Source organism: Nyctereutes procyonoides, unplaced genomic scaffold (assembly GCF_905146905.1).
Source record: "Nyctereutes procyonoides isolate TBG_1078 unplaced genomic scaffold, NYPRO_anot_genome, whole genome shotgun sequence".
NCBI classification, from domain to species: domain Eukaryota; kingdom Metazoa; phylum Chordata; class Mammalia; order Carnivora; family Canidae; genus Nyctereutes; species Nyctereutes procyonoides.
Window position 1 is genome coordinate 21,250,706 of NW_026575034.1, and position 27,873 is coordinate 21,278,578.

The 27,873-nt window shown below is 39.2% G+C and overlaps 2 protein-coding genes across 2 annotated transcripts; both read left to right on the plus strand.

Moving 5' to 3' along the window:
* The first annotated feature begins 3,042 nt into the window (after positions 1-3,042).
* Positions 3,043-3,993, plus strand: LOC129504785 (olfactory receptor 52K1-like). The gene has a single exon (XM_055317654.1). It carries the CDS (start codon positions 3,043-3,045, stop codon positions 3,991-3,993), a length of 951 nt encoding a protein of 316 aa, XP_055173629.1.
* A 7,645-nt stretch (positions 3,994-11,638) lies between these two features.
* Positions 11,639-12,592, plus strand: LOC129504834 (olfactory receptor 52L1). The gene has a single exon (XM_055317715.1). The coding sequence runs from the start codon at positions 11,645-11,647 to the stop codon at positions 12,590-12,592; it is 948 nt and encodes a 315-aa protein (XP_055173690.1). The 5' UTR covers positions 11,639-11,644.
* The last annotated feature ends 15,281 nt before the right edge of the window (positions 12,593-27,873 follow it).

Below are 27,873 nucleotides of genomic sequence, written 5' to 3' on the forward strand. Positions count from 1 at the left end.
AGTTAGTCCTACTCCCAATGGTAGGAAACTTTACCTTGCTTCTGGCTGCAAGACTTTGGCTGTCTCTGGGCATGGCACCCTGGAGTATGCTGTTCAAAATATTCCCTGCTGTGGCTCTTCCCAGGGGCCCCAGTAAGAGAGATCTTGTTAAACCTTTGTTTGAAGAAGAGGCAGAAGTACTAATTGGTGTCTGGGTGGTGAGGGCTTCATTTTGGATCCCTACAGGCAATGCCTGAAAAGGTGCCCATTAAATACCCTATTCTTGGAACTTGACTGGTAGCTTAATTTCTCATCCTTCTGTAGTTTAAACAGTGCAGCTCTTTGGTGAGTAATGGCTAAGGGTAGGCCCAAGGAGGAGAGATACATATAGGCTTCATCCACAAATTAACTTTCCACCAACCTTTCCTGATCTGGATAATCTAATAGACTGTCTGGGGTGAAAATGCATGGTCTTGATATCACGGGGAGAAATTGGAAATACCATCAGTGTTGATGATGTGTACATCATTAAAAGTCTATTTGGACCTTTTGTGTTATATGGACACAGGCAAGAGAGGGATCAGGTGTGTGAGAATTACTTCCTCTCAAGCAGGCAAATATCCTTCTAGTCCTGGTTCAATAGTAAGCTATTTGTAAATCTGTTCCTCTTCAAAGCACACAGGGTGAGTCATAGAGAAACATTTATGGAGGCACTTCACTCTGTGTCCTGGATTATTCTGGTTCTAGGACCTCTTACCTCCCTTAACCTTCTTCCCTGATAGAAGTAAAGGAGCTGAGCCTACTGAATCATACTTTTCCTTGAGGCACAAGGTTACGATGAGGGATATTTGTTGGGTCCTGAGGGGCATTGGAGGTAATTATTTCTTAAACTGTTCTGAAGATACTGTTATGTTCCACAAAGTGGGCAGAGGCTTAAGGATGGGCAGCTTTGAGGATAATTTGAAGCAGACACTCAGGTGATCAGAGCCACATTTCTTGATACTATCTGACCTTTCCTCCCCTACCACCAACATACACTGCAATATTCCCTGGGGGTGCTTAGGGGAACAGCATGTGGTTGGGAGGAAAGAGGGAAGCAATGTTGGAGAGGATATGGTATTTTTGACTATTTGTCTTTGGTTTACTACTATATAACACACCCACTCACTGGATGAATATATCATCCCTTGTCAAATCAAATGCATTGTTTCTGAATCTCTGAAGTTTCTGTTGCTCTTAACCAGGTTCCTCCAAATGGGTTATTCATTTCCTACAATTCAGTGGATATAGTATTACTATTTTCAGCTCTTGACAAAGGACTTTCACATATTGTATCTCATTGGATTCTCATAATGATCTTTTGAGACAGATTTTAGTATATTCATTACACATGGAGGAAACTAAGACTTGGAAACAGATGATTTGCTTCAAGTTATAGAGCTGACATATGGCAGTAATAGTACTGAAAATCAGGACCTTGACTCCTGGTCCAGAGTTTATTCCATGACACTAGAACTATAGGTCTACTTTAATCTCTCATCTTCCCAGTTCTCTTGCCTTCTGTGGAGGTTATGCAGTTTTCTTAGCAGCTGTGGTGAAAGTATGGCCAACAATCACATAGCTTCTCTTGGAGAGAAAAGTAAAACATTCTTGGCTGTTTTAAGCTGTGCTGTTTCTTTTTTCTTGGATTATGCTCCTGGCTGACTTCTTTCCATCATGCTTAGAAACTACTTATTGCTGTCCCTGGAATTGTTAGATCAACCCAGATGCATCTTCTCTGCCTGGAATGTGAATCACTTATCTTATGCTCCAAAGCCCTCACAGAACCTAGACCCAGGTCTCTCTGTATTCCTGTGTTTTTCTTTCACATGAGAGCATTGGGCCACTGGAGGTATCGAGGGATATTGGGGAGACCTGTCTGTACTCCTTAAATTATTCCTTATCTACCCTGCTATTTGATTCCTCTACTGCCCAGCCTTGGCCACCCAGCCCTGGATGTTTTTCCTTGGCCCTGCAGTAGTCTCTGCTAACACACAGAGAGGGTGATGACTGCTTAGACCAGGGATCAGGGATCCGTTGATGTAAGCTCTTGTCTGATTCTATCACTAAATAGATCTGTGACCCTGGACATTTATTTCTTTTTAGATTTCAGTTTTCTAACCTACAAAACAATGATTTTGAGCACAGGATGTATTGCAGAGATGAATAATTTTGTACACTTTTTGTGGATACGTGAGAAATGGGACTGGAGGGAATATCTGCCATTTTTTCTTTTGTTCTCATTAATTTGGCATGATTTAGAATTCTTTGGCTTTCACATGATAGCTATTACCAAGAACTTCTGTTTTTTTTTCCAGGTCACCACAACTCTGAGTTTTGTGTCTACCTCTGTATACCACTGCATTGAAGGAGAGAGAGATACAGGATTGAGATACTGGGGAGAGAAATAAGATATAAACTGTGAAATGATTGGGGAATAATTCAGGGAAGAACCTAATCAATGTTGGAGTTTTCAGGGACCATTTATTCTGTAATCTGGCAGTGAAGTGAAATTTGGAGGAGTATTGTCTCTCCATATTAAGGGAGTTTCCAGATGTTAGGATATTTGGCAATTTCAAATGGAAGTTAGTGATATAAGATTAAATGACCATGTGAGGTCAGTCTTAATTAAATCTAGTGCCAGCATTCAGAATTTGAGAATGTGAGCATTATGGGAAGGATTTTTATTTAACATTAGTTTCTGGGCATCTGCTAAAATCTGGTTATGTCATTTGCTTCAGGTCATAAATATATTAGCATATTAAATCTAGGACCTGGTTTCTGAACTTCTTGTCCAGTGCATTTCCTTTTGGACCAAGTGACTTGCCTCTTCTGTATTTGAAGATCCTGCAGAGATATTAACCAAACTGAAAATTATTTTTCACTGTTTACTGAAACCTATGGGGGAAGAATGATGGTGACAGTGTGTTAGTGGGACCATATATTTTGAGCTCCCTATCACTGAATTTAACCTGTCTCTTTTCTTTGCAGTAGCTCTTCACTCTTCTAAGTGAGATGATCACCATGATTCTCTCCAATAATTCTCACTTCCCACATACTTTCTTCTTGGCTGGTATCCCAGGACTGACTGCTGCCCACATTTGGATCTCACTTCCCTTTTGCTTCATGTTCTTCCTGGCAATGACTGGGAATTGTGTCCTGCTTTTTCTTATCCGGACAGAGCGCAGCCTTCACCAGCCCATGTTTTTCTTTCTTGCCATGCTCTCCTTTGTCGACCTGGTTCTCTCCCTCTCCACTCTGCCCAAGATGCTGGCCATTTTCTGGTTTAGTGCTACAGCTATCAGCTCCCACTCCTGTCTTTCCCAGATGTTCTTCATCCATGCATTCTCTGCTATGGAGTCAGGAGTGCTGGTGGCCATGGCCATGGACCGCTTTGTGGCCATCTGTAACCCGCTACATTATGCAACTATTCTTACACCATTTGTTGTTGCCAAGATTGGAGGCCTGGTGGTTCTGCGAGGTGTGGGGTTGACCATCTCCTTTCCAACCTTGGCTCGTCGGCTGCCCTACTGTGGCTCTCATACAATTGCCTATACCTACTGTGAGCATATGGCAGTAGTAAAGTTGGCCTGTGGCGCCACCACTGTGGATAATCTCTATGCCTTTGCTGTGGCAATCTTTCTTGGTGTGGGGGATGTGGCCTTTATCGCTTACTCCTATGGGCAGATTGTGAGGACTGTGATTAATTTTCCTTCACCTGAGGCACGTGCTAAAGCAGGCAGCACATGTACAGCTCATGTCTGTGTCATCCTCTTCTTCTATGGACCAGGCTTTCTTTCTGTGGTCATGCAGCGCTTTGGCCCACCCACAGCCTCTGCTGCTAAGGTTATTCTTGCCAATCTCTACTTGCTCTTTCCCCCTGCCCTGGACCCCATTGTCTATGGGGTCAAGACCAAACAGATCCGTGATCAGCTGTTTAAAATGCTAAGGCCCAAGCAGATTGATCCCACCTGAGTATAGTTCTCATCATCTGGCTCTCAGGGCAAGGGTAGTCTTCCCCTGTGGAGCAGGAGCCTCATAGCCCAGGATATTTACCTGGTAAATATCAGGGACAGTAAAGAGAAAGAAAATTAAGTTTTCTTGAGTGTTTGGAAGTTGGGAAATCTCTTCTCAGGTATATTTAGTGTTTAGATACTGGGATGGGAAACGGAAGTGCTGGGGTGTCTCAAGCAAGTAATTTTTTGAAGACATCTTTCTTCTAAGAGTTTGTGATTTACTTGTGTTGACAAGATAAATGCATCAGGAAATTAAGAAACAATGAAGATTTCTATAGACCTGGAATAAGTGACTTAGATCAGGGAGAGATGAACTGAGTGCCTGTTTATACATACGAGAATATGGGCCACTTCCCACCATCATGACACTGATACATAGACAATCTGTGGGAGCTGATAGGTCTTCTCTATCAGTGAAACTTTGGCATCACAGAAATAGGGGTGGAAAACTATAGAAACTCTTTAGAGTTTCAGATTCATGAAAGAAACTTTAAAATATTCATGTTCCATCTGATTCTAGAAATACTTTGGTCCATGTGCTTTCATTCCTGTTTTTGAGATGGATGATCTCTGACTTCTATAGTATTATGTATTTTTAATCTCTAATAGTAATGATAATTTTTCTTTCATTTTTTTCATTTTTAGTCTTTTGGTAATTCTTTTGGCCATTCTCTTCCAGTTTCTACTATAGGCACTCACTTTTTAATATGTTTATTGTACGTTCTTAAGTATCCTTGCAATGTATATAGTGTTGATTGAGTGTTATGTATTCCTAATATACATAAATTTCCTTCTCTAGTAGCTCATATGTCCTTGCTTCTTCCACGCATGCGTAGTCTGGGCTTTTCCTAGTGGGAATGCAGCTCCCTGTCTTTATCCTTGCTATTCGTACTCATCTTGAACTTTAGATCAAATCTCATCTCTTTGAAGAAGAGTTTTAAAACTAGATCAGGTCACTTGTTTTATGAATTTGGAGCTCCATGTATATTTCTTTCATTATCTATCAGGATTTAAAATTATCTATCATCTATCTATTATCTATCTATCTATCTATCTATCTATCTATCATCTATCATCTATCAATCTACCTATCTGGCTGCCTGGGTGGCTCAGTTTGTTGAGCATTGGACTCTTGATTTCAACTCAGGTCATGATCACAGGGTTGTGAGATTGAGCCCTGAGTTGGGTTCCCTGCTCAGTGGGGAGTCTGCTTGAGATTCTCTCTCCCTCTCCTTTCTGTCCCTTCCCCTGCTCATACTCTTTCTCTCTCTAAAATAAATAAATAAATCTTAAAAATTATATATATATATATATATATATATATATATATATATATATATAGTGATTGGTTGAATGATCTCTGTCCCCCATCTCTACTAAATGGTGAACTGCATTGTATCCTTAACATAGTATCTGGCACATGATAGGCACTCAATAAATGTTTATTTAATAAATAAATATTGTTCTTTTAATGGACTATATCATTGCTAGCATGTTTCCTCATCAGTCGTATTGACATATGTGTGTTTTGGATTAAATGAATACATAAATCTCAAAATGTGATACAGGTACTCAGTAATTTTTTTATTGAGGAAATTAAATAAATTGTCACAAAACTAACATTGAAGTCATAATCACTATTAACACTACTGTCTTTACTGCTATCATTGTGATGATCACTATTTCAACTTTCAAATGTAATTTCATGTTTTAAAAAAATTTCAATTGATGATATTTTGGACACTGTGCAGATGAATGGAAGAATATGATTACACTTCTAAGGCAAACTCGATGCTGTGTATAAATAGAGAATAAAATCAGAAAAATAACATTTGTCTTCCTTCTTATCTTCATTTGCTTTTGTTTTCTCCATTATTTTCTTCTTCATCCTGAGTGTTTACCAGGCTCTCGTTGTGATGATGAAATGACCTTGAAAATAGAGAAACTGTGATAAAATGTGATAGTGCTGTGGTGGATGTTGGTTCCAAGTCACTGAATGGGAAGTAAGGGGCAGGAAAGGGACATGGGTTGGGTTAGGTTAAAGAGATGCTATAAATGACCAAGGTTTAAAAGAGTATGAGTCTAGGTTGTCGTGTGGGCAGATGGAGAGTTATGGCTAAACTTATGGTCCCTAGGGGGAGTCTACCTCAGTCTTTCTCCTAATTAGCTTTTGCTCTATGCCATACTCAGTGATCCCATGTTTCCTTTGTTGAGTATTAATTTTCAATATTATTAGTAAGAAGATAGCACAGCAGCATTATTCACAGTAGCTAAAGGTGAAAACAACCCATGTATCCATCAACTAATGAATGGATTAGCAAAACTGCAGTATACACGTATTAGTAGTCCCTTAAGCAGAATGAAATTCTGACACATGCTAGAGCATGGATGAACCTTAAACATTATGGGAAGTGAAATAAGCCAGACACAAAATAACAAATATTGTATGATCCCTCTTATATGAAGTACACAATAGGCAAATTCATACATAAGTAGCATAGAGGTTTCCAGGGGGCTCGAGGAGAGAAGGATGGGAATTATTTAATAGATACAGAGCTTCTGTTTGGGATGATGGGGAAAATTTTGGAAATAGATATTGGTGTTGGCTGCACAACACTGTAAATGTACCTAATGCCACAGAAATTGTAACTTAAAAGTGCTAAATATAAAATTGTAACATAAAATGATAAATATAATGTTAAATATATTTTTCCACAATAAAAAATAACAACAACAAAACCCCAAGAAAATAGGAGTTCAAAGAAAAGGCAAAGTGGAGACCTCCCTCTTCTCTTAACTCTATTCCATGGGTTGGAGTGAAAGAAAGAGCTGCTGGAGATGTGCAGTAGGATTCCAGAGGAAGATTCCTTTTTTTTTTTTTAAGATTTTATTTATTTATCCATGAGACACACAGGGAGAGAGAGAGGGGCAGAGACACAGGCAGAGGGAGAAGCAGGCTCCATGCAGGGAGCCCGATGTGGGACTCGACCCCAGGTCTCCAGGATCACACCCTGGGCCAAAGGTGGTGCTAAACCGCTGAGCACCCGGGCTGCCCCCAGAGGAAGATTCCTTAGTGGGAGGATGGATGAATGTACTTATTACCAATGGATGTAGAGTCCTTTATGTGCCTTAGCTAAACTTGTTTTATTTTATTTTATTTTATTTTTAAAAAAGATTTTATTTGGTTTTTCATAAGAGAGAGAGACACACACACACACACAAGCCTGTGGAAACAGGCTCCACACAGGGAGTCCGACACGGGACTTGATCCTGGGTCCCCAGGATCACGCCCTGGGCAGAAGGTGGTGCTAAACTGCTGAGACATTGTGGCTGCCCTAAACTTGTTTTAAGCAATCTTAGTCTGAATATTTTATATTAGTGTAAAAATCTTTTTGTTTTTTAAAGATTTTATTTATTTGAGAGAGAGGGAGAACGAGAGTCAGAGAGAGAGAGAGAGAGAGAGAGAGAGAGAGAGAGAGAGAGCACGCATAAGCAGACTCCCCATTGAGCAGGGAACCTGATGCATGGGCTCCATCTCAGGACCCTGGGATCATGACTTGAGCCAAAGGCAGATGCTTAGCCCACTGGGCAACCCAGGTGCCCCTAGTGTAAAATCTTGATGATATGAGCAGTTCCTGTTGTTCAGCTCTTACTCCATGGTACATTGAGCCCTTGAGGTAAAAAAAACTTTGTATATAAGCTGTCTTATTTAATGTTTACAAAATGCATATGAAGTTGATACTCACACATCCATTTTTTTTTCTGATAGAAATGTTATGGTTCCTACTAAGTGGAGACCATTTATTTTCTCACACTTCTCATACTTCTTCTTTGGTAGTGCGTTTACAGTGAGTTCACTGTTCTTGTTCCCCAAGGCAATTTTCAGGTTTATTTTTTCCTCTGGAAAAACAGATTAGCAAAGGAATAAGCATGGACTGGTACTTTGCTGTTGATATCTTTCATGCAGATCATTCTCTACTACTCCCAGTTACTGGTATATCTCCTTATTGCTATTCTTCAGTAAGGATGACTAAGTTAATATCTTCTCTATTTTTTGGCTCCCCATTACCCTGGTGCAAGACTTCAGGATTTATGCAAATGACCCATTAAACACTCTGCATTCTCATATTCTTGAGTTCTTTCTCCCAAGATCCTTCCCTCATTTACCCATTCCCATGACATATCCTTGAACCTCTCTGGAGATCACTGTGTTTGTCTCCAAGACATCTCTCAGCATCTGTACTTGACCTTTTCTTATGCATACTCCTAGCATGATATTTGATAATGAGATTCTGCTCATGTCTCAATCTTCTGCTTAAAATCTTCCTGACTTCCACTTCCCACTGTCCTTTAACATGACCTAAAATGTGCTACTATGGTTCCTGCTTATACCCCAGGCTCAGTTCCTGAATATCTCCAAATTTCATGATTCTTTCAAGCATTGGCAATACCAAGCTCCCTTCTCTCTTGCCTCAGGGTTTTGTATTCTTAGCCTACCCCTACAACTCCCTTCACTTTTAACCCATTCTTCTGGTACCTAACTTGAATTAGGGGGGATTTTCCTGCACTCCCGAGAATGAGAAGTTTCTCTTATTATATGTTTGACATACTGTGGCTTTAATTTATAATACTTATAACTGTTATTAGGTTTCTGTGATTACATACGTAATATATTCCATCCCATAAGCTATGATGACAAGGATTGTTTATCATATTATTTGTTTTGTTTAACATCTAGTAGAGTATATGGATTTGGTAGGTATTTAATACTACTCAATGAATGAATGAATAAATCAAACTTCCTACCAGCTATGAATGACATACTTGTTGATTGGTTAAGTAAAAAGACTGTGCAATTGAAAAATTATTCCAAAGGAGAATGTGGCTGTTGGAGTGAACTGTAGCTGCTTTATCAGATATCCAAGGGAAGGATCTGTCTGGTAATGGAGAGATACGATAAAAGAGGTCTTAGCCATCTCATTGGATTCTGAGAATCAATATCTATCCCATATTTGCCATGGTAGACTTGATATCTGTGGACCTGTAGCAAACCCTCAGAAGAGAAGTAGAGTGCTTAATTCACTTGAGACAGGTGCAATTTGTCTTAGATTGGATCCTCTAGAAATAGACACTGAAGCAGAGATTTGCATGCAGGAAGCTTATCGTGAAGTATACAAATTACACTTGTCAGGGAGTAAGGGGAACAGGATGGAAAAAGAAGAAGTTAAACTATGATCCAGTTACCCCAGATGCCTGAGCTGATTCCATGGGGATCTGAGAAAATACTTCAATGTTGTTTCAAAAGAGAGAGGTTCAGCTCTTTGTATTTGTACCTAGATAGGTCATTGGGTGAGAGTTGCACTCAGAAAGGAAAAGTAATCTTGGGTGAGGCAGCTCTCTGTTCAAGGGTGAGTGACTCAATTATGAACTTTTAGCAGCCCACACTCTCAGCAATGGGGGAATGAACACATTTAACCAGAGTCCACTAATGAATTTATTACTCTGAGTTTGACCTGTGAGAATGAGAAATCTGAGCTTACAGAGAAATATGAGCTTTCCTAGCTCACTGAGCATGCAGTTTCCTATGACAGGCATCAAAGTGGATAGACTTAGAAGTTTGACCAACCCTGGACAAACATGAGCCACCTGGTTCCACTCCCTCTCTGCCTTTCTGCCCAACTAGTTATCTCTGAGGGAGTTGACTTGGCTCTGTGGGTCTCCATCCAATCTGGATGCTAACTTTGGCTTTGTCTAGAGGTGTGTGTGTGTGTGTCCTCTGGGACATGCCAGTTGGTAATAACATACTCCCCACTCAGTGTCTTATTCACAGTCACTAGACCTACCTTGGGGAAGTATCAAGAATGGACTTGTCTTGCATGGTAAGATTGCAGAACTAGGTATAAATTTGCACATTATTTTTAGAATAACCTATATATCATAACTTTATATACATCATTTAATTAATATTTATAACAAACCATTAAGATTTGTATTATTTGCTCTACCAACAGGTTAGGCAATCTATACTCAGAGAGTGTAAGTAGCCTACCATGGTTTCATTTATAGAATATGAAAGGGACAGATTTTAAGCATAGTTGTCTGCCTACAAACTTTGTGTCTATCCCCTGTACTGTGGCGCCTGTACTAGCTAGTTTATAATTATGAAGTTTAATGAAAAGCTGTTCTTTTCTTGAGACAAACCATTTAGGCATTGAAAGGATTTCTATAATTAGATAAAACAGAAAATTGTGGATGAACAAAAAAAAATTCACAAAATAGAGTTCTCCTAACTTGATTAGTGTGATCCTCATAGAGCTAATGGGTCCTTTCTAAGAGACAGTAGCCAGTAGACTCTAAATTTTGAAGGACAAGAAAGACCAATTAAAATAATAGAGGAATAAGAAGAATACACAAAAGGCATATGTAAAATAAATTGATGTACTCATATAATTCCAAGAACATTGGAATAGTTCATTCAAAACATATATGTGGAAATTTGTTTAAGTATAAGTCAAAGTAATACAAAAGATAGCCTTTGAAAACCTTGTTTGCCATTCTTGAATGTTAATTTTATTCTATGGATTAAATGGACTGAAGGATTTTAATCTTAGAAGTTTTGATGTATTTTATAATCCTCTGCTTTAAGAATGCACAGTGGATAGGAAGGGGTTAATGGCAAACTCAGACCGATCTAAGGAAAGAATCCAGGTGATAGAAGTTAGGAATATGCACTAGGCTGTGAAGGTGGAGGGTGAGAGGAATGAGTGAATATTAAGACATTAAAAAGTAGTCAACAGGAACTGGTGAAAATGTAAAAAGGATGAAAGAGAAGAATGAATAAGAATCATTTTGAGTTTCTACATGAAAGAGCATGAGGAAGGTGAAGTGGATTTGCAGTGGGAAGAATATGCAAGTTAATTCAGTCTCAAATTTGATGAGCATGTGGTATAGATATTTAGGCATAGTTAAATGGAAAGTGGATTTGGGTTTCAGAGAGGTATTTGACTCAGAAACCTAGATTTGGAAGAAATTAAAACATATAGATGGTCAAAATATGGTAAATGGATGAGCTCAATCAGAGACACTGTATAGAACAGGGGAAAGAGGAGAGGATGAGGCACTGGAATCAGCCGCATATAAGGGAGAGGTAGATGGAGAAGGTGGTGGGATGGGAGATATAGGAGGAACAACTAACTGTAGGGTGCTGTGTTATGGAAACTGAGGGAGAATACTTTAAAAGATAACAAATTGATATGCAGTGTTTAGTAATGGCAAGAGGGGATACAGAAGATCCTTTCAAGTGGACATTCCAAATGAGGAGTAATTGAATGGTAGAGTCTAAACATCTCTCTAGAAGCAGCATGTTTACTCTTATCTGTAAATGAAACTAGGCCTATCATAGTTCAGACATGTGGATGTCTCACCTTAAAGACCTTGTCTCAAGAAAAGGGGATTCTCTTCTTTGTATCTCACTTTATTTTCTTGTGTTTCAGTTTCAGCTTGTTTCTTCTCATGAAGATGGTAGCCAGATCTAGACACTGGATGACCCACCAGGAATGGGGCAATCATGATTTTGGCTTCTTTTCTCTCTTCTGTCTTCCAAGCCATTGATGATGACCTTTAGTAATTCTAGCTGGAGGCTACTCCAGCCTTCTTTCTTCCTGATGGGCATCCCCGGTTTAGAGGAAAGCCAGCACTGGATAGCATTGCCACTGTGTGTCCTTTATGTCCTTGCTGTAATGGGCAATGTCACCATCATCTTCATCATCTGGACTGACTCATCCTTGCACCAGCCGATGTACCTCTTTCTGGCCATGCTATCTGGCATTGACCTGGTGCTGGCCTCCTCCACTGCACCCAAAACCCTTGCGGTGCTCCTGGCTCATGCCCATGAGATTGGGTACACTTTCTGCCTGATCCAGATGTTCTTCATCCATGCGTTCTCTTCCATGGAGTCAGGGGTACTTGTGGCCATGGCTCTGGATCGCTATGTAGCCATTTGTCACCCTCTGCATCATTCCACCATCTTGCATCCGGGGATCATCGGGCGCATTGGGATGGCAGTGCTGGTGCGGGGGTTAGTCCTCCTCCTCCCCTTCCCTATCCTGTTGCAGAGACTCCTCTTCTGCCGGGCCACCATCATAGGCCATGCCTATTGTGAACATATGGCTGTTGTAAAACTTGCCTGCTCAGAAACCACAGTGAACCGAGCTTATGGGTTGGCAGTGGCCCTGCTTGTGGTTGGGCTAGATGTCGTGGCCATTGGTATTTCCTATGCCCTCATCCTGCAGACAGTGCTGAAGGTACCAGGGGGTGAGGCCCGACTTAAAGCCTTTAGCACATGTGGGTCTCATATTTGTGTTATCCTTATCTTCTATGTTCCTGGAATATTCTCCTTCCTCACGCATCGCTTTGGCCACCATGTACCCCACCACATCCATGTTCTTCTGGCCACACTCTACCTCCTTGTGCCACCTGCACTCAATCCTCTTGTCTATGGGGTGAAGACTCAACAGATCCGCCAGCGAGTACTTAGGGTTTTCTCCCTAAAAGGATAGATCTGAACAGTCATTTTCTTCTGAAGCTCCTGCCAAAGTTACTGCCAGGAGCCCCTGGCTGGTCTAGGCTATGTGGCTAGGGACCATTCCACAATAAGGAGTCCTTTGAGTACTGCTAGTCTCATAGTAAAGAACACCCTTGGGCACTTGGCTCCATCCATGTTTGGGTTACTTAGATGGAAGGATTTGTGATATTTTTCCCCATCTTTTTTTTCCCTCTTTATCCCAATATTTCTCTACTCCTTGTGTTGTGGGACTTCAGATAAAGTCAATAGATTATGCCTCTGGATTGCCATTTTTTCCCCTGCCTTCACCCAGTGACTGTGGAACATCATTTAGTAAAGGAATGAGAGGTCCCAACAGTTGCATGGTTTTAGTTTAGAGTGTCTTCAAATACTCAAAATTCTGTGAGTTCTAGGTCACTGGGTTCCTTTGTAGTAAGAAAGTGTTCTCAAAGCATTTGACATGTCCACTCTGTGAGAAAATACCTTTTATTACAATATAGGTGTTACTCATTTATTTAAAACAGACCTAAGTGGGGCAGGTACTGTAATAGACTCTAAGAATAATATGTTATGATTCTTATTTTCAAAATATAAACCTATATGTATATATAGTAGATTTCTTTTTTAAAAAGGTCTATTTGTATTTTTGATATATTTTGATTTATTTATATGTTTTGCTTAGGACAAGGAGGGAATAAGTATTGAATATATGTATGTTTTATAAGTTAATTTAACAAAGGAAAAGTAACCATGTAATTATTAGGATGGAATAATCATAAAATTTGCTAGTGTCTGGTATTGGAAAATTTCTATTAAATTTATAAATTATTATTATATTTATTAATAAATATAGAACTAGTTATGACACTTGAAAAAGAGAATTTCTCTTTCTGAGATGTGGATAATGAATGATGTCAATTAGATGCTCCCCATTTCTAGTAATAGGAACTGGGTAAAGCTTACAAGAGGATCATCACAATTGGCATATTGCATCCTGCTTGTTGTATATTGCCATAAAATCCTAAAAAGTAATACATTTTGTTCAGACCTAGAAGAAGCAAGTCACTGCTGCATTGAGATAGGATGCTCTGGTGTTGAGAAGGTCCTATCCTGAGACTCCATAGTGGTCAAAAGCAGGGAGTGGATGGGTTAATGTTATAGTTTCTCCTTTCTTGGTAAATTTTACTCCTAATAAACAGTTTTCAGGTACAGAGATGTGTGAAGTCTTCAGTTTGGTTGGCATATATGGGTGAGTTAGGGAGGAGTCATATGAGTTCTTATTTATTGCAGGAGTAATTACACACATTCTCATCACCTTGGTTGTAGACCTAGGACTTGAACTCTGGTGGGTTGTCCAGGGAAGCCCAGGCTGTGGTGTATGTTGTGTTATATCCATGGGAAAACAGCTGTCTTGGCCCTACAGCTACTTAATTTAGGTAGGTTATTCAAAGTAGTAGTTTGTTCTCTCCTTCCATTTATACCACTTGCTGACTCTTGGCATGTGGGTATGAAGGTGGGATCTGAAGATCTTCCTTGGATCACAAGATGGAAATGTTTGCTGAAGCAAGCAGAGCTACAGCATAGAAGAGCCTATGTCTCTGACGCTGTCTGGGCCATCAGCCCTGACTTAAACCTGAGGCAGAAACTTTTATCTGGGTTAAGCCACTATATTTTGGGCATCTTTTTGCAACTGACTAACCTATAGCCTAAGGAGTAGATGTTTTTCATCTCAGATCATCCAAGTGGGATATTTCTTCTGCCTGAAGGATGTCTTTTAGAATTTCCTTTTGAAAAGGTTTTTAGTTCTTGTTTGTCTAAAAATCTGTTTATTTTACTCTCATACAAATTTACTATCAGAAAATGTTTATATCATTTTTTTTTACTGTTTTATTTTCTATTGTGGCTATGGTATATCCCTGTATATCCCCCATTTCATTCCTGGTGGTGTTTATTTGTGTCTTCCCTGATTTCCTTGCTCATCCATGTTAAACACTTTTCAATAGCATGAAAATATTTAAATGTTTAAACTTATAGCCACTTAATGTTAGCACTGGCTTTTTTTGATTTCACTTTTCTGAGTTATATTATTTTACTTTTTATCACTTTAAAGATATATTTAAAAAGACATTAAAAATATGGTTACATGTTTTATAAATGTCTTTTTTTTCTACTTTCACTCTTATCTCTAATGGATTAGCTTTTCTTCTGATTTAGCATGGTTCTTCCTTTTCATGAGGCCAATGTTCCTCAACTGTCTGTAGATTCTTTTATATGTCTGTTCATAGATGAGAATTATTGGTTTGGATAGATGGTGGCAGTTTCCTCAGAGGCTGGGTGGGTCACAGCTCTTGTTCCTTGGTTGTAGGGACACTGTAGGTCATTGTCCTGGGATGTGCTTACAAGTAGAATTCCCCTCTGGTTGTCAAGAGGAAAATAAAAATGTACTGAGTTTTCTCTTCTTCTCCTGAAGTATAGAAGGTTTTACACATGGAACCAGAGATGGTACAGTATGCTTTGCTGATGTGTGGAGCCCTCCATACTTTTTGTCCATTTCTAACTTGGATCCTACCTTAAAATTGATTTTGGTTCTATCTTGTCTCACTTCAATGACAGAGTTTGGAAGTCAGTGTCATCCTTTTATATAGAGAGCTGATGTTCTAGTCCCTTTGTGACTATAGAAGACTATACCTACCCACCTGTCCAGTTAATACAAGAATAATTACATCATCAATTCACTTAAGGATTACTTTCAATTTCTGTCACTATTTCCATTGACTTTAAACTTGGAGTAATCCATGGATCACTTAATGAACACATTTCCCATCTCTGCATCAAGCTTTAACTTGTCCAATTTCTCTTTCCCTAACTCATAATTCTCCACACAGATACCTACATGGGTTTCCAGCCTCATCATTCTGGTTTTTCTATAAAGCCAATCCAGCGTGAATTATAAATTCCAGAAATTTCTCAAAGTATTTGAACCTATCCTTGTATATTTCCCTATGTGTAGTACTGGATTGAATGTTCTTATTTTCATATTTCCGTAGCTATTAAAGGGAAACCTTAACAGGTATGGGAAGTAAATCATGTTTTCAGTCCAACATTTTGAATCATAATTATTACAATTTTAACTTAATCCTGTATATATCACTTGTGTTGTATATATCTTCTAGACTAGGCTCCAAAAAGACAGGAGTCTTTTTTTTTTTTTTTTTTAGATTTTATTCATTTATTTTAGAGGGCAAGAGATAGAGAGCAAGCAAGGAGAAGGAGAGGAAGGGAGACAATTTTAGCAGACTCTGCACTGAGATAGAGCCCAACTTAGGGCTAGATCTCATGACTCTGAGATCATCACCTGAGTCAAAACTGAGTCTGATGCTCAACTGTCTGAGCCATTCATGTGCCCCAAGACAGGAGTCTCTATATGTCATTTACTTCTCAATATCAAGTGCCTGACTTAGTCCCCCACACAACAAAAATTTTAATAATTATTTGTGATACAGGATGAATGCACAAACTTGGTACCTCTGTCATGAGTGCTTTCTTTCTTCCTTTTTTTTTAAAAAAAATAAGTTTTAGTGTGATTTTCTATTGAGGAGGACAGATATCCCATCCTAGAATTAGATTCTAATCATCTGATGGAGACATGGTGTCTCTTGATATAAATAAGCTCAGAAATGTGGTGAGCAATTGAAAGTGCAGATTTCTCACTCTAGCTCCTCTGTGTTCTTAGTCATTGATGTTACTTACAAGGAATTAAAGATTGATCAAAGTAATGATGGTTAGAACCTAGTAACTTCCGTTTGCAGTAAGTCATGAGTGCAAAATTATACATGGGACCAGCAGACAAAGGTGAGGTCTTCAATTTCATTCTCTTAATTCTACATCTTGGGATTCATTCCTCTTTCTTCCCCCTGACATTTACATAGGGAGATTTGATGTGAAAATTAGGCTTTTGGTGCAATTACCCAGCTATCTTCAAGGAGGGTCGCAGGACTCCCCCGAACAGAATATAAAATACAAAAAGAATTGTTGGCTTCTAGAGATTTCTCTCTGAGAAGTATATTTCAAGCTTCTTCTGCAGATGTGTATGTGATATTGGAGTAAAATGTACAAGAATCCACTGCTATACTTAAAGGTCCTCTAGGCAGGCAGTGAAACAGACAGAACATTTTTCATGTTTGAGATGCATTAACCTCACCCACTGCTCCCAGTTATCCTTGTCCAATTGTATTAGTGATCCTTCTTCCCATATGGAAAACCAAGCAAGGGAGAGGAGGAAGGAAAGATAGAGAAGTTTCACTCCTATTATTTTTCTCTTGTGGTGAGGGGAAGAAAAGCCTTCCTCTGGAAGCAAAGAGGAGGAAATAAGATTTTTCCACAATCGGCAGCAGATGACTTCTTTCACATTCTTTTGAGTGAAATTGATAATGTTACATGGTGAGAGGCAGGGTTGGAAAAATAGCTTGGGGTAGGGGCAGGAAAAATTTTTCTTTGCTGCATCATAATTATGTCTCAGTAAATTTCAAGAAGGGTATCTGGGTGGTTCAGTGGTTGAGTGTCTGCCTTTGGCTCAGATTGTGATCCCAGGATTCTGGGATTGAGTCTCACATCCAGCTCCCCACAGGGAGCCTGCTTCTCCCTCTACCTATGTCTCTGCCTCTCTCTGTGTGTCTCTCATGAATAAATAAATAAATAAATAAAATCTTTAAAAAATATATGTAAAGAGAACAAAACATTACAGAGTATATTATCTTAACAAACACAGAGCTAAGTTGGAAAACAATACCAATGAGAAGTTATTAAAGCCCCAAACACTTGGAAATTAACCAGCACACTTCTAAATAATCCATGGCTTAAATAAGAATCACAGAAAAAGGAACACCTGGGTATCTCAGTGGTTAAGCATCTGCCTTGGCTCAGGGTGTGATCCCAGGGTCCTGGGATCGAGTTCTGCATTGGGCTCATTGTGAGGAGCCTGCTTCTCCCTCTGCCTATGTCTCTGCCTCTCTCTGTGCATCTCTCATGTATAAATAAATAAAATCTTTTAAAAAAATCACAGAAAAAGTCAGAAAATATTTCAGACTGATTTTTAATAACAAATAACAAAAACTGTAGGACACAGCTACAAAGAAATTAGAGGTAAATTTTTATTTTTACTGCTTACACCAGAAAAGAATGAAAATTTAAAAGCAATTATTTAAGTTGATGACTTGAGAATTTAGAGAGAGAATGAATACATTAAGCCCAGGTAAATAAGAGTAGAGTAAGGAATTAATAAAGACAAGAACAGAATCAATAAAACTGAAAACAGAAGCAATAGAGAAAATCAACAAATCAACAAAAGAACAAAGTTGTTTCTTTGGAAAGATTAATAAAATTAATAAAGCTCTGCTAAGACTTAGAAAATGAAAACCACACAGAAGATCAATATGATGATTGAAGAAATTATACAGACAATACAAAATATTAAAAGGATAATAAAGGATTGTTACAATTTTAAACCAATTAAACCAACAAAACCAGCAATTTACTTATGAGATTTTAAGGCACATGTCATATGAATTCTAGCCCTCAAATATCCTAAGGACAGATTTATGTTTAGGAATTTTCAAGGGATAGTCTTTTCTTTTTCAAAGAAAATATTTTTCTCCTTTTCTTCCATTCTCTTCTTCCCCCTTTCCTCCTCCCCCTCTCTCTTTTTGTCCTCTCCAAGCTCCTTCTTTTTCCCCTCCTTCTTTCCCCATCTCTCTCTCTTCCCTCCATTTCAACTTTCTTCCTTTTTTTATTATGATTTTAATGATCAACTAAGGATGTCTCCTTCTCAGATCCCTTTAAGGGAGACTGTATTGTAATAGATTTCTCCAGAGAAACGGAACTAATAGGATATAGGTAGATATAAGAGGAATTTATTATTTATTTATTTATTTATTTATTTATTTATTTATTTATTTATATTTTCAATTTGCCAACATATAGCATAACACTCAGTGCTCATCCTGTCAAGTGCCCCTAAGAGGAAATTTATTATAGAAATTGGCTCATGGGGGATCCCTGGGTGGCATGGCGGTTTGGCGCCTGCCTTTGGCCCAGGGCGCGATCCTGGAGACCCGGGATCGAATCCCATGTCGGGCTCCTGGTGCATGGAGCCTGCTTCTCCCTCTGCCTATGTCTCTGCCTCTCTCTCTGTGTGACTATCATACATAAATTAAAAAAAAAAAGAAATTGGCTCATGTGGTTATGGAGGCCGATAAGTCCCACAATCTGTGTGCAAGCAAGAGAACGAGGAAGGGTTACTGGGTGGCTCAGTTGGTTAAGTGGTTGCCTTTGACTCAGGTTATGATCCCAGAGCCCTGGGATTGAGCCCTGCATTGGGCTCCCTGCTCAGTGGGGACTCTGCTTCTCTTTATCTCTCTGCCATCCCCCCTGCTTGTGCTCTCTGGTTCTTTCTATCTCTCTGTCAAATATATATATATATATATATATATTTTTTTTTTTAAGAGAGAGAGAGAAATCCAGGAAAGCCAGTGGTATAATTCATTCTGAGTTCCAAGGCCTGAGAACCAGGAGATTCCTGGCACAAATCCCAGTCTGAGGCCAACGGTATGAGAACTGGGGGGCTGCTAGTGTTGTCTCTGAATCTGAAGGCTCAGGAACTAGATGCTCTGATAGTCATAGGAAGGGAGGAAATGGACAGCTCAGCTCAAGGAAACCTTCCTTTCTCTTCTTGTGTTCTAGTAACTCTTTCAATAGATTGGTTGATGCCCACCAACATTCAGTCTACTGAACCAAATGCTAATCGTTTCCAAAAACACCCTTAGATGCATCCATCTAATGCATCCAATGTTTTGCCAGGTATCTGGGCATTCCTTAACCCAGTTAAGTTGTCACATAAAACTAACCATGAGATATACGAACTTCCAGAGACTCCTTCCTTCCCCTTCCAGGCTTTGTGTTTTTTCTCCAACAATGTGATTTGTAAGTCTAGCTTGGACTCTCTTTATGATAGTATAATGAGAAAAAATATATATAAATGGAGCAAGTAGGCATCAGCTAGTGGCCTGGGGTTTTTTTTTTTTTTTTAGGGGAGTATGTTTTTTAACTGGAGTTCGACTTGCCAACATATAGCATAACACCCAGTGCTCATCCCGACAAGCGCCTCCCTCAGTGCCTGTCACCCAGTCACCCCAACCCCCCACCCCCGTCCACTTCCCTTTCCACCACCCCTTGTTCGTTTCCCAGAGTTAGGTGTCTCTCATGTTCTGTCACCCTCTCTGATATTTCCCACTCATTTTCTCTCCTTCCCCCTTTATTCCCTTTCACTATTTTTTATATTCCCCCAATGAATGAGACCATACAATGTTTGTCCTTCTCCCATTGACTTACTTCACTCAGCATAATACCCTCCAGTTCCATCCATGTTGAAGTAAATGGTGGGTATTTGTCGTTTCTAATGGCTGAATAATATTCCATTGTATACATAGACCACAGCTATCTGGGCATTCCTTAGCCCAGTTAAGTTGTCCATTCATCTTTTGATGGACACCAAGGCTCCTTTCACAGTTTGGCTATTGTGGACATGGCTGCTATAAACATTGGAGTGCAGGTGTTCCAGCGTTTCACTACATCTGTATCTTTGGGGTAAATCCCCAACAATGCAATTGCTGGGTCGTAGGGCAGATCTATTTTTAACTCTATGAGGAACCTCCACACAGATTTCCAGAGTGGCTACACCAGTTCATATTCCCACCAACAGTGCAAGAGGGTTCCCCTTCTCCACATCCTCTCCAGCATTGGTTGTTTCCTGCCTTGTTATTTTTCCCCATTCTCACTGGTGTGAGGTGGTATCTCATTGTGGTTTGGATTTGTATTTCCCTGATGGCCAGTGATGCAGAGCATTTTCTCATGTGCACGTTGGCCATGTCTATGTCTTCTTCTGTGAAATTTCTGTTCATGTCTTTTGCCCATTTCATGATTGGATTGTTTGTTTCTTTGGTGTTGAGTTTAATAAGTTCTTTACAGATCTTGGATACTAGTCCTTTATCTGATACGTAATTTGCAAATATCTTCTCCCATTCTGTAGGTTGTCTTTTAGTTTTGTTGACTGTTTCTTTTGCTGTGCAGAAGTTTTTTTATCTTGATTAAACAACAATGGTGGTGGCCAGATTTCCAGCTATGGAATTGACCTCCCTGCAAGTAACTAACCGCAGTCTCCCAGTCGTCACTGGCTTAGATGTTCCTGGGGGCAGTCATGGGTGCACTGATCTGTACAGCTTGTGGGGCGCCCAGCAGCAGGAGAGTTCTTGCTTTCCTGTGCCCTCTCTATTTCTGCCTGTCTCAAGGGGAACAAAAGATCATGGGCTTTGTCTGCTTGGGCATCCTGGGATCCAGGGCCCTGTGCTGCTGGACCCATGCTCCTGGGGACCACCTACCAGAAGGGATCAGAGTACAGCCACCTCTATCCATTGCCCAGCTCTAAGGTAAAGGAGCTCTGGAGCCGGCCCACCTAACCAACTGGTTTCTCCCAAATGCCCTGGAAGGCTGCAGCACTGATACCAGACTGCAGTTTGCAGTGATCTTTCCCCCAGGTGCCCCTCCTCTTATAGTGACTCCAGGTATCTTGAAGCTTCACTGCCCCTCCTGCGATTCTGCACAATTTCCTGGCTAAGCACTTTTCCATCAGGGAAAACTCCGTGTGGATTTTTAAAGTTCCTGCTTCTCCATGGCTGGGCTTACCTGCTCCGGAGGCTTTTGCTATTCCACCTTATCCCTGCTAGTCTCAGTTCCCCTCTCCCACTTTATTCTTTTTTATTTTTTTGCCTTTCAACCTTGTAAGAAGCAAAAACCTTTCTCTCTGTAGCATTCTACCTGTTCTCTCTTTAAATCTCAGGTCGAATTCATAGGTGTTCAGGATATTTTGAAGATTGTCTAGGTGTTTGTGGGGTTGAGGACCCCTACTCTTCCATTATCATGCCCCTCCATCAGAATTTTTTTATTCAAGTGTAGTTCACACATAATGTCACATCAGTTTCAAGTATACCATATGTATCCATTTTCTATTATCAACTATATGTTCAGTCCTAGATTAGTCACAGGGATAAAGGTGAGTAAAGTAAGGTCCCTGCCTGCATTAGGATTCCCTTATAGTAATTATATTACATTATAGTATCAGTACCTTCTCACTGTTCCTAAAATAAAACTTTCTTAATATGGCCTACCCAACACTACACCCGAACTGGACAGTTAGCTTCATGAACACTGGATCCATGTCAATTTTATTTCCCATTAACGTGGTATCAAACACAGTTTAGAATGTAGTAAGATCAAAACATTACATAATGTTTATTAATGAAATCAAAGTCATATATAATTTGATTTCCTACCTCCTCAGTGTAATTAGAACCACATTACTGATTAGGTATTCTAATCACAGACATTATTGAGTATCTCTTGGGGATTTGAGATGCAGAAGTTAAAGGAAAACCATTCAAATTCATTGTGTGACATTTTTCTCCTTTATCTCTTGAGTTCAACCACAGAAAAAGCAAACAGTTTGGCTGTTTATTCTCTATTTAGCCACAAATTCATTTCCTCTTTCTTTGTCCTGCTCTGTGCTCAAGGAAGCTGATCTCTGTGTCCTGCTTCAGCTAGGTTCCCCAACTTCCAAGTTCAGACAACAGGAGTCACCTGCAGGAAATCAAATATGGGAGGAGGGAGGCTGGGGTACTTATTCCTACCCCACCTTTTGGTTTGATACAGTTCTAGCCATGTTTTTGTTTCTTCCTAGCCAGAGATCCTTGTAAGGAGTCCCTCCTCCACAGTTCTGGAGTCCCTCATATTGGAGTAATATTACTCCCTTCCCTTACCCCTTCAGACCTGGGTGGTAGTAGCTTCCTGACGTTGCTAGCTCTTGGGTTCTTCTTGTTGGTTCCTGACCCTGCCAACACCTCTATAAATACTCTGTTTTTAAATTCCTTTCAGTGAAACCCTTTCCTAGTACTGTTTCCTGCTTATACCCTGCATGATACAGTATTTGGTACTAGAAGGTGACCCAAGAGCAGATCCTCAAAATAGGAATCTAGAATTGGCTCATCACTGTGAAAAACCTTATCAGCACAAAATGAAACATCTGTGAAATGTTTATCAATATGACATCTCAATAATGCAAATTGCCACCAATGTGATGTAGAATGGAGAGCAGGGTGCTATGATGAAAAAGTCTGTAGAATGGGCTACCAGAGTTAAAATCCCAGCACCATCACTCATAAACTGTGTTACTTTTAAAAAATCACTTTATCTCTGTGAGTCTTAGTTTCCTTATTGAACATGAAAATAATAATACCACACTTACATCATAAGATTCTTGTGAAGGTTAGAGGAATCAATATATAAATAAAACTTATAATAGTGCTGGACTCATGTATTATACATAAATTAATTCCTTCATGTCTTCATATTATCTTTTTGATGGAGGCTCTTGAACACTCTTCAGACTTTCATTCAAGTTGGAGTCAACTAAAAATGTAAACCCAGGCCATAGGGGGTGGGGCAAGATGGCAGAGAAGTAGGGTTCCCAAGTCACCTGTCCCCACCAACTTACCTAGATAACTTTCAAATTATCCTGAAAAACCAATGAATTTGACCTGAGATTTAAAGAGAACAGCTGGAAGGCTACAGAGAGAAGAGTTTGTGCTTCCAACAAGTACAACTTGTTTTAGCCACACTGCACTGAGCAAAATGACTAGGAGGAAGAATTTACCACAAAAGAAAGAATCAGAAACAGTACTCTCTCCCACAGAGTTACAGAATTTGGATTACAATTTGATGTCAGAAAGCCAATTCAGAAGCACAATTATAAAGCTACTGGTGGCTCTGGAAAAAAATCATAAAGGATTCAAGAGAATTATGACTGCAGAATTTAGATCTAATCAGGCCAATATTAAAAATCAATTAAATGAGATGCAATACAAACTGGAGGCCCCAACGATGAGGGTTAATGAGGTAGAAGAAACAGTGAGTGACAGAGAAGACAAGTTGATGGCAAGGAAGGAGGCCAAGGAAAAAAGAGAAAAAACAATTAAAAGACTATGAGGACAGGTTAAGGGAAATAAATGACAGCCTCAGAAGGAAAAAAAAAATCTATGTTTAATTGGGGTTCCAGAGGGCACTGAAAGGACCAGAGGGCCAGAAAACATATTTGAACAAATTGTAGCTGAGAACTTCCCTTACTTGGGGAAGGAAACAGGCATTCAGATCCAGGATATAGAGAGGTTCCTCCCCTAAAATCAATAAAAATCATTCATTTTATTCACAATATTTCACAAATGTCAAACCTTGACATTTAATAGTGAAACTTGTAAATTCCAAAGATAAAGAGAAAATCATTAAAGCAGTAAGAGACAAGAGATCCCTAACTTATAAGGGGAGAAATATTAGATTAACAGCAGCCCTCTCCACAGAGACCTGTAGGCCAGAAAGGGATAGCAGGATACATTCAGGATCCTAAATGAGAAGAACCCGCAACCAGGAATACTTTATCCAGCAAGGCTCTCATTCAGAATAGAAGGAGAAATAAAGAGCTTCCAATATAGGCAGAAACTGAATGAATATGTGACCACCAAACTAGCTCTGCAAGAAATATTAAGGGGGAACCTGTAAAAGAAAGAATAAGCCCAAAGAAATAATCCACAAAAACAGGGACTGAATAGGTATTATGATGACACTAAATTCATATCTTTCAATAGTAACTCTAAACGTGTATGGGATAATGATCCCATCAAAAGGCGCAGGGTTTCAGACTGGATAGAAAAGCAAGACCCACCTATATGCTGTCTACAAGAGACTCATTTTAGACCTAAGGATATGTACAGCCTGAAAATGAAGGGGGTGGAGAATCACTTACCATTCAAATGGTCCTCAAAAGAAAGCTAGGGTAGCAGTCCTCATATCAGATAAATTAAAGTTTATCCCAAAGACTGTAGTAAGAGAGGAATAGGGGCACTATATCGTACTTAAAGGATCTATCCAACAAGAGGACCTAACAATCATGAGTATTTATGCCCCTAATGTGGGAGCTACCAAGTATATCAATGAATTAATAACCAAAGTAAAGACATACTTAGATAATACATTAATAGTAGTAGACTTCAACACGGAACTTTCTGCAAATGACAGATATTCTAAGCACAACACCTCCAAAAAACAAGAGCTTTAAATGATGCACTGGACCAGATGGATTTCACAGATATTTACAGAACTTCCCATTCGAATGCAACTGAATACACATTCTTCTCAAGTGCACATGGAACTTCTCCAGAATAGATCACATACTGGGTCACAAAACAGGTCTCAACCAATACCAATAGATTGGGATTGTCCCCTGCATATTTTCAGATCATAAATGCTTTCAAACTTGAACTCAATCACGAGAAGAAATTTGGAAGAAACTCAAACACATGGAGGTTAAAGAGCATCCTGCTAAAAGATGAAAGAGTCAACTGGGAAATTAGAGAAGAATTAAAAAGATTCATGGAAACTAATGAATATGAAAATAAAACCATTCAAAATATTTGGGATACAGCAAAAGCAGTCCTGAGAGGGAAATACATTGCAATACAAGCCTCCCACAAAACATTGGAAAAAAATTAAAATACACAGGCTAAACTTGCACCTAAAGGAATTGGAGAAATAACATCAAGTAAAGCCTACATGGAGCAGAAGAAGAGAGATGATAAAATTGGAGCAGAACTCAATGAAATAATGACCAGAAGAAGTGTAGAACAGATCAACAAAACCAGAAGCTGGTTCTTTGAAAGAATTAATAATATAGATAAACTCCTAGTCAACCTTATTATAAAGAGAAGAGAAAAGGCTGAAATTAATAAAATCATGGATGAAAGAGGAGAGATCACAACGAATACCAAGAAAATACAAGTGATTTTAAAAATGTATTATGAGCAGCTATATCCCAACAAATTAGGCAATCTAGAAGAAATGGATGCATTTCTTGAAACATATAAACTACTAAAACTAAATAGGAAAAAGGAGAAAACCTGATCAGGCCGATAACCAGGGAGGAAATTGAAGCAGTCATCAAAAACCTCCCAAGACATAAAAGTCCAGGGCCAGATGACTTCTCAGGGGAATTCTATCAAACGTTTAAAGAAGAAATAATACCTATTCTACAAAAGCTGTGTCAAATGATAGAAAGGGAGGGAATACTTGCAAACTTGTTTTATGAGGCATTACCTTGATTCCAAAATGATACATAGAACCCACCAAAAAGAATTAGAGACAAATATCCCTGATGAACATAGATGCTAAAATTCTCAACAAGATACAAGCCAATAGGAACAAACAGTATATTAAGAGGATTATTCACCATGACCAAGTGGAATTTATCCCCAGGATGCAAGGCTGGTTCAACACTCGTTAAAACAATCAACGTGATAGATCCTATCAACAAGAGAAAAAACAAGAACCATATGATCCTCTCATAGATGCAGAGAAAGCATTTGACAAAATACAGCATCCATTCCTTATTAAAAACCTTCAGAAAGTAGGGATAGAGGAAACATTCCTCAATATCTTAAAAGCCATTTATGAAAATCCCAGGGCAAACATCATACTCAATGGGGGAACACTGAGAGCCTTTCTCCTAAGATCAGGAACAATACAGGGATGTCCATTCTCACCACTGTTGTTCAGCATGGTACAAGAAGTCCTAGCCTCAGCGATCAGGCAACAAAAAGAAATCAAAGGCGTTTAAATTGGCAAAGAAGAAGCCAAACTCTCCCTCTTCACAGATGACATGGTACTATATATAGAAAACCCAAAAGACTCCACCCCAGATTGTTAGAACTCATAGCAATTCAGCAGTGTGGCAGGATACAATCTCAATGCCCAGAAATCAGTGGCATTTCTACACACCAACAATGAGACTGAATTAAGAGAAATTAAGGAATCAATCCCATTTGCAATTGCATCCCAAACCATAAGATACCTAGGAATAAACCTAATGAAAGCGGTAAAGGATCTATATCCTAAAAACTACAGAACACTTCTGAAAGAAATCGAGGAAGACACAAAGAGATGGAAAAACATTCCATACTCATGGACTGGAACAATAAATATTGTGAAATGTCAAATGAAAATTGCCTATCCAGGGCAATTTACACATCCAATGCAATCCCTATCACAATACCATGGACTTTCTTTAGAGAGTTAGGAAAAATCATCTTAAGATTTGTGTGGAATCAGAAAAAACCCCAAATAGCCAGAGGAATATTGAAAAAGAAAACCATTACCAGAGGTATCAGAATGCCAGATTTCAGGTTATACTACAAAGCTGTGATCCTCAAGACAGTGTGGTACTGGCACAAAAACAGACACATAGATCAATGGAACAGAATAGAGAATCCAGAAATGGGCCCTCAACTTTATGGTCAACTAATCTTCAACAAAGCAGGAAAGACTATCCACTGGAAAAAACACAGTTTCTTCAATAAATGGTCCTGGGAAAATTGGGCAGCCACATGCAGAAGAATGAAACTAGACCATTCTCTTACACCATACACCAAGATAAACTCAAAATGGATGAAAGATCTAAATGTGAGACAAGATTCCATCAAAATCCTGGAGGAGAACACAGGCAACACCCTTTTTGAACTTGGCCACAGCAACTTCTTGCAAGATACATCTATGAAGGCAAGCAAAAGCAAAAATGAACTATTCGGACTTAATCAGGATAAAAAGCTTCTGCACAGCAAAAGAAACAGTCAACAAAACTAAAAGACAACCTACAGAATGGGAGAAGATATTTGCAAATTACGTATCAGATAAAGGACTAGTATCCAAGATCTATAAGTTTCTAAGAACTTATTAAACTCAACAGCAAAGAAACAGACAATCCAATCATGAAATGGACAAAAGACATGAACAGAGATCTCACAGAGGAAGACATAGACATGGTCAACAAGCACATGAGAAAATGCTCTGCATCACTTGCCATCAGGGAAATACAAATCCAAACCACAATGAGATACCACCTCACACCAGTGAGAATGGGGAACATTAACAAGATGAGAAACAACAAATGCTGGAGAGGATGTGGAGAAGGGGAACCCTCTTGCACTGTTGGTGGGAATGTGAACTAGTAGGGCGACTCTGGAAAACAGTGTGGAGGTTCCTCAAATTTGAAAATAGAGCTACCCTACAACTCAGCAATTGCAGTACTGGCTATTTACCCCAAAGATACAGATGCAGTGAAATGCTGGA